Source organism: Mesoplodon mirus, assembly GCF_964341445.2.
Source record: "Mesoplodon mirus genome assembly, chromosome: 9".
Classification (NCBI taxonomy): domain Eukaryota; kingdom Metazoa; phylum Chordata; class Mammalia; order Artiodactyla; family Ziphiidae; genus Mesoplodon; species Mesoplodon mirus.
In genome coordinates this window covers 23,984,696-23,999,291 of record NC_138985.1, presented here as the reverse complement: position 1 = coordinate 23,999,291, position 14,596 = coordinate 23,984,696, and the positions used below count along the sequence as shown (strand labels likewise).

Sequence of the window (14,596 nt, the reverse complement as noted above, 5' to 3'; positions counted from 1 at the left end):
GTATCTGGTAAAGATTTTAGTTTGTGCTTTCATGAATCGCTGCCCGCTTGTTACAGTCTTACAGTCTTTTTTTTTTTTTCAGTCAATTTTTAAAGTTGGATTTCCAAGTCTTTAGGCTCAGGAGAAATTGGTCTCCAGATATTCACATAGTCAGCAGCTCTGTCATTGACTAATATTTTCTTAGTTCATCAAGGAGGTTGTATGACTTTATCTCTAATGGAATCAATGTAAACAATAAGTTTTCCTGCTCTGGTTTGTATATATATTAGTTTTTTTGTGTTTGTGGCCTGACAGTTTTGACATGAATTTTAAGTTGAACCCTATTCAGAGGTTAAATTATCCTGGGACCATCCATACTATCATAAGATTCTTAGTTTTTCAATAAACAGTTCCTTTCTGGGGTCAGTAGCCTGAATTTGCACCAGAATGACTTACAGCAGTGGCCTCTGTCCCCTTAGCTTTGCCACAAACTATATGAAGTGATGACGAAATTGGGTGACCAGCACGCTGACAAGGCCTTCACCATTCAAGGAGCTCCCAGGTAGGCCATGTTCATCAGAGCCAAGTTCATGTCTGTACACCTTTAAAGCAAGGATTGTTGCAAATTCTGCAGTCTGTATCAGCCTATGGTCTTTTACTCATCCTCCAAAGATCTAAAACCAAGGAGCCTTTCCATCTGGAGGCTGACACCAGCCTTAGTTCTGTGCTTTTACGTTGACTTTTAGCCTTCAGATGTATCTCCATGGACTTTTGTCATTGCCACAATAGAGTTGATATCTATCTCTCTCTGCTTTCCAGCAGTGGTGTCAGCTTTTTACAGATAATTTCTTTTTTTTAATAAATTTATTTATTTTTATTTATTTATTTTTGGCTGCGTTGGGTCTTCGTTGCTGTGCGCCGGCTTTTCTCTAGTTGCGGCAAGCGGGGGCTACTCTTCATTGCAGTGCGCGGGCTTCTCTTGTTGTGGAGCACGGGCTCTAGGTGCGCGGGCTTCAGTAGTTGTGGCACGTGGGCTCAGTAGTTGTGGCTTCCGGGCTCTAGAGCTCAGGGTCAGTAGTTGTGGCTCATGGGCCCAGCCGCTCCGCGGCATGTGGGATCTTCCCGGACCAGGGCTTGAACCCGTGTCCCCTGCATTGACAGGAGGATTCTTAACCACTATGCCACCAGGGACGTCCCTTACATATAATTTCTAGTTTTGCACTTGTTACTTTATTTGGAGAAGAAGGGAATTCCCCAAACTCACAACAGTTAGTCCTGATACTTATTATTGGTGCTTATACCTTTAATAAATCCATATTGGGAAAGGAGAAAGGAAGTAGGTGAGACCTCACCATCATCTTACCTCCTAACTTGACCTTGCAAGCACTGCGTTGTTTTGGTTTTGTTGAACGTTGGTTTGGTTTTATTTTGAGTACACCAGTCAGTTACACCAAAGGCTCAGTGATCCATAAGTAAATGGTCTACATTGCCAGGGTTTGGATTCACAGCAGCTTTCTCCTGTGATTTGGGAATCCCTTTTATCCATCCTTCTCAGACATTATGTACTCAAGTAGTGCAGGCTAGTGAGGCTTGGGTTGGAAGTCAGAAGACTCGGCTTTCACGTTTCTGACTGCAGTTAATTTGCTGTGCCTTCCTTGAGTAAGTTCAATAACCTCTCTGGTTTAAGAGCTCTTTTTTAATCAACAGAAATAAAAATGTGCTGTTGAACTAAACAGCTTCTAAGGTAATATGCAGTCCTGACATTCTGTACTTGTGATTTTAACATCAGTCAATGTATACATGATACACATGCATTTATAAAAACACACATACTCATACACAGGCACCACCACCTCCATATATCCACCTCCATATATTAGTGTTTGGAACTCCCCGGAAATAAGTAATTTTCTTATTTGATGCTCCTTGGTCTAGCTGTACTCCCTACTCTGGCCGCTATTCTAAGTGAGCATTAAGTATATTTTCTTTGTCTAAGGGAAAGAATGTTGCCTAAAAGAATACAGGAAAGGGATAGAGCTGCTGTTTCCAATACAATTATTTCAATAAGAGGTTAGAAACCAAGAAAGGATTGTAATAAGAATATCACAGGGACATTTGGGTGATTTAGAGATGCGGTGCATGGGAAAAGGTTGTTCCCTAACACAGAGAGGAAAGGGACAGCGGCACCTGGAAGCTGCTATGTTGCTGAATCAGATATGATGAAGAAAAAGCGGGGCCACGACCACTTGACAAATGTTCTTCATTTTTTTTCCATGTTCCTCCGCAGAACAAGGTGGTGAGTGAGCTCAGCGGGGTCTCCATTTGGCGTAGATTTGGGGGCTGTGCTTCCCAGCAGAGGCCATGATTGCTGGCACAGCCCCAATCATGCGTGTGTCCGCGTCTTGTCCACGGGACCTATTCCCTCAGCCCTTTGACTACGTAGACCCTGCTGCTGTGTACCTGATCATTTATTTGGGGGTGCAGATCTTGTTCCCTCAATCTGTAGCGTTTAGAAATTCTTAGAGAGTAGGCTGTATCCCGAGTGGTGTCTTAGCTGTTGCATTTGGGCTGATGACAAGCATCTGGCCTGGTGCCAGGCATGTAGTGGGCTCTCAGGAAACAGTACAGACTCTCCTCCATCACATGATATGTTTGCAGTTTCAAGCTGTCTGAGTTGAGTCACTGTGCCATAAGGTGCAGAAAGAGAAATAATGAATTAATTTCTAAATGTCATCAGAAAGCACTTCTACAAAATCTTAATGAATGCTATCCTAAGGATGCTTTTTAATACCCCCTTAATCATTTGGGGGGTAGGTTTTGCTGTAGATTATGCCATAGCAAGATTCTCCTATAAATCAAAAGTAAAATTAGTTCAATTAATTCACCTTATGTTTGGAAGATCCTTGTCTGGCCCAGTGGAAAGAACAGGGGTTCGCAGTACCAAGGCCAGAATTCAGATCCACTAAATTGCCCAGTGACTTCAGGGATCTTTATCCTCTCCGTGCCTTACTTTACTTACCTGTAAAGTGGGGACAAACATGCATGAGTCTTGTGACGATTAGAGATAATATATGAACGGGATCTGGCACACAGTGGACCATAAATAGTACCAGTTACCACATCACCATTGCTAAGAACCAGAATTAACAGGAAAAGGGAGTAGGTAACCAGCAGTACCTGGAACGCCTCAGTTTTTCTGTGGGAAGGAGGGCCCCTGAGAAAGACGTTCTGTTCCTTAGAAGGAGCCCTGCTTACTCTCTCTGTTCATCCAGCGACTCGGGTCCTCTCCGCATTGCAAAGACGCCTTCGCCGCCCGAGGAGCCTTCACCCATCCCGAGCCCGACAGTGAGTCCCAATCACACGCTGGCACCTGCATCTCCTGCACCAGCCCGGCCTCGGTCACCCTCGCAGGTAGGAAGAGATCACATGTATAATATTAGGGGGACTGGGAAAACTGGTGCTCAGTTGACCACACCTGGGATAATTCTATGGGGCGGGGACATTGACAAGAGTTTCCAGTCGGGCAGGTTTTGAGGTGGGAGCCTTGGGCATTGTGATCGTCACCAAGGAATCAGCTTCCTTTGCTTACTTGGATTTTTATGTTTCCTCACATACCCTCTGCTTGAGTGTGTTGAGACGTCATTCCACAATCTCAGCTTCCACAGGCTCGCATGCTTTCCTTTTCTCAGAATCCTGTCCTTTAAGGTTCTGTCGAATCCTACCTTTTCCATGAAGCCTCCTTCCTGTCAGTGCTTTAGGTAACATCTGGAACAAGAAAGGCCATGACGTGTATGTCATTTCATGTTTTTTGCATCACCCACGGTATATTGCGCATGCGCTCAACAAAAATGATGGAACAAGTGTTTGAAAGAAACAGAAAGGGCCAAGCAAAGATAAATACAGGGGAAAATGGCCACCCTTACCTTCCCTGCTTCTGGCAAAAATGAAATTCCTATGGGGAAACTTGAAGTCTCCAATCCAGTTCAAGCGTTCTTGTGTATGGTCGAAACTAAGGAACATTGTACGAAGATATGAATAATGGATAGATCTCTAAAGTGCTTATTTTCCAAAATACTGGAGTGCCTAGTGAGATGTATGCTGCTGATGGTGGTCTCATTGACGCCAGTGAAAAGCTTGCTGGATGTTAGTTCTAGAATTCTAACGCACTGCTGAAGTGAGAAATCTTTTTCAGTTGACTTCAGAGAAGGTATTGCCTTAGTTTAACTTGAGAGGCACAGGTACACGTGGCACCGCAGCCCTGTGTATAGCACTTGGGTTGAGATGGATGGAGCCTCATAGCCTGAATTTTTCTTGTTGGGCCACTGGTTGTCAGAGCTCTGAGGGCCACCCAAGCAGGCGTTCTTTGCCTGAATCAGGTGGGCTTATTTCTCTAAGCAGACCTACATTTCAATCAGCAATCAATCTGTTCCCCTAGCTCTGTTCACGTGACACTTCTGCATGTCTCCCATGCCATCTTTGCCTGAATTAACCCCTGTTGGTTTGTGTGATGCTTCTTAGACAAGGAAAGGGCCTCCTGTCCCACCTCTCCCTAAAGTCACCCCAACAAAGGAGCTGCAGCAGGAGAACATCATCAGTTTCTTCGAGGACAACTTTGTTCCAGAAATCAGTGTGACGACGCCTTCTCAGGTGAGTGCCTGATACAGAGCTGGGATGTTCGCTAAAGCACCACAGCAGAGGGACTCTCAGAGCACATCTCTAAAGAAGGTGGCAGATGTTCAAGCCAACAATGTAATTTTAGTTGTCATTCAGGTTTGCTTTATCAATACTTGGTGTGTCTAAAGGGTTCCCAAATGGGAGATGTGCGGTATTTGAAAAGACTCATTTTTCCCACTGTTAAGAGTTGTACATCCTTCCTATAGAAAGTTGGGAAAAATACTAAGTGTAAAGTGAAGAATTTTAATAATCGCTTAAATCATAACACTAACATAACCGCTGATGCATTTTTGTTTACTTTCTTTTAGTTATTTTTTCTTTTAGTTTTTTTGTTTTATCAGTTTTGCAGCACAGAATTTGGATTGTATTGTTATGTATTCCTGAATTTTCTGCTTCATCTTACTGAGCATTTTTTCATGTCATAATATTGTCTTTTCCAAAAAAAAAGTTTGACCGGGGTATTCTATCAGATGAATGTAACCAACCACTGATGGTGGTCACAGGTTACTTCCACTTTTTCTGTTATGTCACCAGCACCTTGGTGATATCAATATATATTAATACACGTTTGTGCCTTTTATCATTTCTTCCTTATTGCTCCCAGTAGAGAATAGAAAAATGAAATTCAAAGAGGTGAATATTAAGTCTTTTGACCTTTAGCAGGAGTAAATGTATTCACTTACATGACCTGGCACCAGCGTTCCCCCTGCTTTTTAAGATACCTGACTGTGTGTGTGTTCCACCTACAGCTACTCTCAATGTTATACCTACACCTGTCCCAGTTTGGTTGTCCCATTGCCTCAAGGATAGCCTTGACTTAGTTGCCCCTAATGCCCTCAAAGCCATCTCTTTGTTAAGAGTGAATGTCCCCAGAGAAGTCATGCCAATATCATTTCCTCCTGGTGTTCTCAGGGTCAGAAATAATTTTAACATTTTGCAAGGGGTGCAAACACAACATTGTAATTACTGAGTACATCCATAACAACACTACATATTGTATCCCAATTACAATTGCATCCTGTCGATAATAATGGAAATAATGTACTAAAAACAGGGAGCTCAGAAAATGAAAACTCAGAAGCAGTGCAGTGGCACATCATAATTTCTCATCTCTTTCGAGGGCATTTATGGATCAGCACGATGCTTTTAGCTGTTGTTTTCCTTCTCCTGTTGTTTGTATGAGATGCTGAATTTGGTAAGCTAATTAGAACTTGAAATGAGATTTAGTAGCTCCTTTGAGGAGGGGGAATTGCACTTTTATCAGTGCGTGGACCAATTATATCTGTGGATACACAGATGCCACCAGGGATAGCGGTCTTAGAGCCAAATGATCTTACCCAGCATCCGCCATGGCCCTGGCACCAAACTTGAGCAGTTTTCATTTCCAAGTTGTGCTGTCCCTTTGTATTTCTAACAGCTCATTCTGGTTTTAGCTACATCAGTTTAATAGTGACAGTGTTTTAGGGTGATAATACCCTTACTCAAGTTGCTTTCACCTGGACCCCACGAGAGCATCCTCTCAATTCCATCATCAATAGAGAATGTGGCCACCTGGAAGCTGTGTGTATTTAGCTGAGGACATGTAGCAGCTGAGGCCACTGAAGTAGAGAAAATGTGACACATAGACTGGTTCTGAAGTAAAGATGGGGTTTAGAAGAGTTCTTTCTTTGAAAATGTTTTTTTATTTGCAGTTAGCTGGCTCACATAAGGGTCCTTCACAGTGGGGGGAAAAAAAAGAATCAAAGCACTTCTAAAAATTACAGATGCCAGAAGAGGTGCCTAAGTCCTTCCAAGAGTGGTAACGTGGGCTGGTGTTGTTGAATGAGAGTGATGGGCAAAGCCAAGAGTTAGGGAGAGGAGAGGGAGAGGAAGCACCTTTCAAAGCAGCAACGTCTCCAGCTGTGGCCGGAGCAGCTGTGGCTACTGCAGTAACACAGTTAGCTGATGGAGCCCCCTTGCCCCAGCTTGGATAGTCTGTATGCACGACTCCAAGGCTGTTGGAAAGGGAAGGAAAAGCATCTCCCATTTTGCAATATATATTAATACACGTTTGCACCTTTTATCATTTCTTTTTTTTAGAACTTTGCAACAGGTTTTTATTTTTGCTTTATATCTATGACAGTGTTTGAAACCTAAAGAAATACATTTTCTCTTCAAATTTGGATGTGTACATAAATATCATTTGTCTGGACTCAGCACACTCAATGCTATGGTTTCTTGGCCTGTATCTGCTCTGAAATCATCAAGCTTTGTCTGTCTACCGTTTATAACTTACCGGCTGGGTCACGTCCATCAGTGTGCCAGGTGACTTTGAAAGAAGTAACCCCCAGAGACATTATGGGGGTGCATTTTGGGGGGTTCAACTTCATATAGATTGTTTCCTTTTAATCTGGGAAGGAGGCAGAAAGGATTTTCTGTCATTTTCTTCTGGATATAAGTGGCAACATGGTTCTAGCAGGTGGACCCCAGTATATAACTCGAAGCATTTCCATCGACTCAATGGCTGTGAGTCTCATGTCACAGTAAGAGCAGGGGTGAATCAAGGATTTATATTTCAGTCTCTTTCTCCCTTTTTTTTTTTTTTTTTTTTTTTTGCGGTACACGGGCCTCTCACTGTTGCGGCCTCTCCCGTTGTGGAGCACAGGCTCCGGACGCACAAGCTCAGCGGCCATGGCTCACGGGCCCAGCCGCTCCACGGCATGTGGGATCTTCCCGGACCGGGGCACGAACCCATGTCCCCTGCATTGGCAGGCGGACTCTCAACCACTGTGCCACCAGGGAAGCCCTGCTTTCTCCCTTATTGAGTGATATAATCTAGCTTTATTTAATTTCACTTATTTTTTCTTTATTGAAGTGTAGTTGATTTACAATGTTGTGTTAGCTTCTGGCGTACAGCAAAGTGATTCATATATATATTTATATATAAATTTTATTTTACTATTTTCAAAATGTTTAATGGGTCATTTTACATTTAACAAATAGATTTATGCCCCCAGTTTGCTATTTTTATCATTTGCATAATGGGGAAGAAAAGTATTTGTATTATCCCCACCTGGAAGCTCAAGATGTGATGAATGTAATATTCCTCATCTCTGATGGATTTGTGTGTTTCATACACCAGGCTTCGTCACAGCGATAATTCTCTCTTGAGAACGTCCTGGGATTGGAAACAGAAATCCATCAGGTCTACAGAGCCCTCTAATGGCCCAAACCTTAAATGTAGCATGTGTATTTGGGAAATATATATTTCCCAGAATCTTCTCTGGAAATATCCTTATCTGCTTATAGGGAGATGCCTGCTTATCAAGACCACAGGGCTGACTTGGCTTTTCTGGTTCTGTGTTTACAAATATGGACCCGATAAAGGATAAATCCATCCCTCCATGTTTTTAACTCCCAGGAACTTAAATAGGAAGAAATCCTCTGTGTGTGTGTGTGTGTGTGCATGCACGCACCTGCATTATTCTTTCAAAACAGCATTTTCCATTTGTCCCATGAGATGCTGTGAAAAGGGCATCTTTGATCATAGAAGGGTGGGGGCTGCATCTCCTTTTGCATTTTTCATAGTCCCTATCAGCAGGTATGGGGCTCTGAGGAGTTCTGCAACAAAATCTCTGTGTACTTTCTTTAAATAAGAGCTTCTCAAATAATCTCCCATTCCCCTCAAAATACTCTATTCTTAGGAAATGGATTTTTGGTAAACATTTTTAAAAGGTATTACGTCCCTGGAAACCAAATATATGGGAAATAAATAAGATTTTTACCAGAGATCAAGACCCAAAAAAACAATCATGTGTATAAATACACATAGATATATGTGTATGTGCAAGGTTGTCTCCTTTTTTCTTCAAAAAATGTCCTGGAGTGCTTTCTATGCTGACTTGATTACTTAACTTTAATTCAGATATTCACCGTCCCTTCCCACCAGGCCTTTCCTTAGGGATTGTGGTCCTGGGCAAATACTTTTTTTGGCACAAGGGCTCTCCATATAAGCAGTCTGAGTCACTTGATGTGAGCGTGCCAGCGGCATCCTGGTGGCCAGTCTCACGGGACCCCGTAAGTGAAATGCCGGCCATTGGGAAGGGTCTCCTTGCCAGCCAGCCTCTTCGCAGCAGGCCTGGCCACCAAGTTCCAGGACAACCTGGTGGTTTATGAGCCCCAGACTCCTGGGGCATGAGATAGACCCTCCCTGTGGAGTTAGGGTGGGAGAATGCTCCAAAGTGGAAAGACAGGGGCCAGGCCCATGCAGGTCCTGGTCCAGGGGTGTCCTGCTTGGATGGCACTGCTAGCTGTAGCTGGTTCCCACAACCAGAGGGTGATCTAAAAAATTCCAAGAAAGGTGCTCAAAAGCGTGGGGACCCCTTGAGAGGCAGTGCTAGGGGCAGGGTCCCTTCTCGCCTATTTTCCTGTCAAATAGCAGTGAGGAAGAAAAGATGGCTTGTTTTTGGATTTTTTTCATAGCAGATACCCCAACTATTGGGTCCAAATCTTTTCCCGACAATGACGTCACATATTTTCTCTCTTTGATATAGCTTTCTTGTTTACGAATCCAAAGGGATTATCTTCTGAACAGTCCAGCTTGTTCCTCCAAGCCCTCCTGTCACCCTGATGTGCGGGAAGGCAAGACATCAGCACAGCCTTTAAATCGTGTGACCGTCGGGATCAAGTCAGCACTATTTACTTTGCTACTCTTAGATCTCCGTTCTCCGGCCTAAGGCTGCATCTTACATTTTAAGTCCGTGAAATCATCCTCTTTTTCCTAGCCAATCAAACTGAAATAGATTTTTCAACTTGCAAAATACGTTCACGAGACAACCCTTTTTCATCTCCTCAATCCTGATGGGGCCAGTCTGCGATTATTTACATGTGCGTCACTGGCTTCCTGGTTGTCTGTAACCTGCTTTTAAATACCGCTCTGGCTTTTCTTTTCAATGTAGCATATTTCTGGACCAGCTGCTTCTACTTTCAGTTGATATTTTTTTCAAAGTAAACATGTTAACATTCTTTGAAGACAGAAAGAATTAATAAGATGAAAATCGGAAAGAGGAAAAAATAGTGCTTTTCAAGCCCAGAGTCAGTCAGTATGGGTTGAAATTTATTTCTTTACATATGGATATACAATAGTTGAAAAGTCTAGCATTATTCTCTTTAATTGCCTTTGTACCTTTGTGGACAATTAGTTGTCCATATGTGTATAGTTCTATTTCTGGACTGGTTTTCCATTGATCTTTTTGCTTAGGTTTATGCCAGTACCACACTATCTTGATGACTGTTCCTTTATACTGTCTTGAAACCAGATAGGGTTAGTCCTTCAACTTTGTTATTCTTTTTCAGAGTTGTTTCGGCTATTCCAGGTTCTTTGAGTTTCCATATGAATTTTAGAATCAATTTGTAAGTTTCTACAAACTTTTGGGACATTGTATCAGATTTCTAGGGCTGTCGTATAAAGCACCACAAATAGCGTGGCTTAAAATAACAGGCATTTATTCTCTCACAGTTCTGCGGCTAGAAGTCCAAGATCAAGGTGTCAGCAGGGCCGTGTTCCCTCTGAAAGGCTCTGGGGGAGGATTCTTTCTTGCACCTCTAATTTCTGTCGGTTGCTGGCAATCCTTGGTGTTCATTGGTGTGTAGACCCATCATTCCACTCTCTGCCTCTGTCATCACACTGCACTTTCCCTGTGTGTCTGTGTGCTTTGTATCTTCACATGGCATTGTCTTTGCATCTTTATATCCAGAATTCCCTCTTCTTATAAGGACACCAGCTATTGCATTAAGGCCCATCCTAATCCAGTATGACCTCATGTTATTTTCATTACATCTGCAAAGAACCTATTGCCAAATAAGGTCACATTCAGAGGTTTCTGATGGACATGGATTTTACAGGGGACTGGGTGGGCAGAGTATTCAACCCAATACAGATGATTGGAATTGCATGGATTCTGTAGATCAATTTGGGGAGCATTGACATCTTAATAATACTGATAAACACAGTATATCTCTCCCTTTATTAAGATCTTTAACTTATCTTTGCTGCGTTTTGTAGTATTCAGTATACAAGCTTTTCACATCTTTTGTTGGGTGGTTTATCCCTAAGTATTTTGTATTTTTAGTGTGACTGTAAATCATATTTTAAAAATTTCAGTTTCTGAGTTTTTATACTGTTATATGTAAATATAACTGATTTTTGTATATGGATGCTGTATCCTGCAGCCTTGTTAAACTCAATATTAGTTCCTTAGCTTTTTTGCAGATTTCACTAGATTTTCTATATAGGTGATTGTATCTTCTGTGAATAAAGATAGTATTATTTCTTCCTTTCTAATTTGGATGCCCTTTATTTCTTTTTCCTGCCTTATTTCACTGTCTAGTACTGCCAGTATAATGTCGAAAAGAAGTGGTGAAGAAGTTGTCCTTGCCTTGATCTTAGGGGAAAAGCGTCCAGTCTTTTGTTATTAAGCATGATGATAGCTGTAGGTTTTTGTAGATACCCTTTATCAAGTTGAGGAAGTTGACTTTTTTACCTACCTTGTTCAGAGTTTTGGACAGGACTGGAGGTGGATTTTTTCAAGTACTTTCTCTACACTATTAAGATGATCATATGAGTTTTCTTTTTTAATTTGTTAATATGATGAATTATATTCATTGGTTTTCACATGGTAAATCAATCATGCATTCCTGAGATAAATTCCATTTGGTCATGATGCATTATACTTGTATACATATTTTTATTCAATTTGCCAAAGATTTTTCTAGAGTTTTTCTGTCTATATTCATGAGGTTTATTAGTCCCCAGGGTGTTTTTTTAAAACAACATCTTTGTCTGATTTTCGTACCAGGGTAATGCTTGCCTCATAGAAGGAATTGGGAAGTATTCCCTCATCTTCAATTTTCTAGGAAAGATTATATGGGACTGGTATTTTTTCTTCCTTAAATGTGTGGTAGAATTCACCAGAGAAGCCATCTGGGCCTGAAGGGTTGTTATTACTATTATTATTATTATTAATGCACAAATGTCTTAAACTGTAAATGAAATTCCTTTAATCAATATAGAGCAATTCAAGTCATTTCTTTTTGAGTAAGCCTTGGGAGTTTGTGTTTCTTACGAAATTTGTCTGTTTCATCTAAGTTGTCAAATGTATTGGAATAAAGTGGTTCATAATATTTCCTTAAAATTCTTTCTAATATCTGTGGCTCTGCCCCCGCTCTCATTTCTTTTTCTTTTTGTAAAATTTATTTATTTATTTTTGGCTGCCTTGGGTCTTCGTTGCTGAGTGCGGGCTTTCTCTAGTTGTGGCGAGCAGTTGCTACTCTTCGTCGAGGTGTGCGGGCTTCTCATTGCGGTGGCTTCTCTTGTTGCAGAGCATGGGCTGTAGGCACGCGGGCTTCAGTAGTTGTGGCTCGCAGGCTCTAGAGCACAGGCTCAGTAGTTGTGGCTCATGGGCTTAGTTGCTCTGTGGCATGTGGCCTCTTCCCGGACCAGGGCTCGAACCTGTGTCCCTTGCAGTGGCAGGCGGATTCTAAACCGTTGCGCCACCAGGGAAGTCCCCCTTACTTTTTAAATCTTAGCTTCCTAGGGGGCATCGCAGCAGTGGGTAACTGTAATGGGTCCAAGCCTTAGCCCATCTTATCTCCTTGTTCCTCTGTAAATCTTGACCTGAGTTTTCTGAGCTGGCAGAGAAGGAGATTCCTTGGATCTTGGTGGCTTTAGGATACATTTCTCAGACATTCTCTTTGTTGCCTGGACTTGGAGCTGAACAAAGGATAAGAACTGGAGCCTGGGCCATGTACCTGAGCATCTTAAGTGATACTCGGCTGGAGGTGGTTATTTTGCCTCTCATCATACATAAGTAGTGACTCTGGGAGCCCGTGGATGAGCCAGCTAAGTGGTAAATTATCAAAGCGTGCTTTGGGGTACCAGCTGAGATTGGAGGGTTATACATGGAATAGATCATGAAGTCTGATCAGACTCAAGCTCGTGCATGTTTTGTTTTGTTTTAACAGAATGAAGTCCCTGAGGTGAAGAAAGAGGAGACCTTGTTAGATCTGGACTTTGATCCTTTCAAGCCCGATATGCCCTCTGCGGGTTCTGCTGGAGTAACCCACTCACCGATGTCGCAGGTACCAAGTGGATTTTTGGATGTTTGGAACTGATATTTCATAAACTTTAATAAGCTTAGTAAGGCATTTCGCTGACCCCTCTCCCTTTCACGTGACTATTGACTTTTCTTTTCAGTTGACGAATATTTCCTAATGAGAAGGAAGGGTAGAAAGAGGACTTGATCACTGTCAATTATTCTCAACCTCCCCTACCATTAGCTTTCTCTACCCGCAGAGCTGGGATAACATACATTCCAGTTTGTCAGGAATCATCCATCTCAGAATGGTAATCCACAGAACCACATTTGTACTCAGAAGTGTCCAGGTTTGGATGATACATTTTATGGCTTCCCAAAATAAGACTGTTTCTTTGGGCTTGGGGTTGAATCTTCTTACTGTTTTCTCGACTTTCCTTCCTCATACTTCGCAAATTAAGGCATGTTTGAAATCACCATGAGATTTTGCCCCAACAGGAATTTTTTTTCAGTATTGATAGTTCTGAACTTGATGATGGTGATGATGGCCTATGTGTTCTTGATCATGGCTTGATGCAGAGTTGGCCTTGCTTATCCAAGCTTACCCCTGCTCACGACTTCCTCCCTCTCAACTTTTTGCCCATTTCAGTAGTTACTATGATCTCATTGTCTATCAGAGGGATGGATACTGGTGGTGGATGCTGTCATGACCTGTGGGTGATTCCTCTGGAATATAGTTACTTCACAGTTGTCTCTGCTCATGGAAGGAAGTTAACTCAGAATTTTTGCCACCGGGAAATTGTTTATGTCAGTAGTTTTGATGTGGTCGAGGCCTCACATTTGAGTTTGGGAAAAATCCAAGGGTGCTACAATGTACTTCAAATTAATGAATCACGGTATATTGCAAAACTCAGCTTAGGAAGTGAGACCCAGCTCAACTTCCTGGTCATGAAGCCTTCTTGATACAGTAAACCACTGGGGCACAGACAGCTCACTGTGACCCTCAATAAATAAAACTCCTCTTTAATCCGTATTTCGTTCCAGAATGTGATTGGATTTCTGCAGGCCTCCAGGTTGTGATATTGGAATAAAATAAAAATAAAAATCTGAGACATGAATAAAGCAGGCAATTAAGTAGATTAGACACTAGTCAGAAAGGTACTTTGCAAAAAAAGAAAAATGTGTCTCTTAGATGAATGTTTCAGGAAGTTCTGTTAATTCCCTTTTAAGATATGCGTGATGTGCCTTAGAATATTAAGGGCTCCAAGAAGTCCTACAATTTAAAAAAACTGTTTAGATTTGTTTAACTTAGGGTTTCCCAAATTTGTTTGAGCCCAGAAATCTGTTTTAATGAAATGGTCTTAACATTCATGGGAACGGTCTCTACAACTCACTTTGGAAAATGCCGATGTAGTCATTGTCAGCAAGTTTGACGATTCTATCCTGGTGGCCAAGCAAAGCAGAAAATGAATGTACCTATCATTCAGAACGTCTCCTTTCCAGAGCTTTCTCATTGTATAGAAAGCCAGCAGAATTCAAGGGACTTCTTCTGCCTTCCCCTCCAACATTTTTTACTTTAGTGGCAGGAAGAAAGTTTCCACAGCGGCTGCTGTGATGATCAGAGGGTGAGATACCACAGCATTTCTGTCTGCACGTCTGATTCAGGAGAGAAACCTCTTCTCTATCAACTCATGATTAAAAGAAGCCATGAATCATGGAAACTAAGGCTAAGAGATTCTTTCAGAATTAAACAAACAAAAAATAACCTTGGTGATATCTTCAAAGGTGTCAGTTTCTAGAGGAAATGTATTACTGCCATCAGGGCAAGCTGTGTGTGCCCCTCTATCCTTCCCTCGGGCCAGGTGATTAAC

General features: G+C 42.0%; 1 protein-coding gene across 2 annotated transcripts in view; it reads left to right on the top strand.

The window, feature by feature from the left end:
• AMPH (amphiphysin) overlaps nucleotides 1-14,596 on the top strand; it is a gene marked incomplete at its 3' end in the record, with an annotated part of 172,200 nt that overhangs the window by 120,993 nt on the left and 36,611 nt on the right. For both annotated transcript variants that reach the window (XM_082632606.1, XM_082632605.1), the window contains exons 9-12: nucleotides 459-541; nucleotides 3,252-3,390; nucleotides 4,498-4,626; nucleotides 12,655-12,771. In XM_082632606.1, the coding sequence (XP_082488732.1) occupies nucleotides 459-541; nucleotides 3,252-3,390; nucleotides 4,498-4,626; nucleotides 12,655-12,771 (468 nt within the window). The remainder of the gene's footprint in view (nucleotides 1-458; nucleotides 542-3,251; nucleotides 3,391-4,497; nucleotides 4,627-12,654; nucleotides 12,772-14,596) is intronic.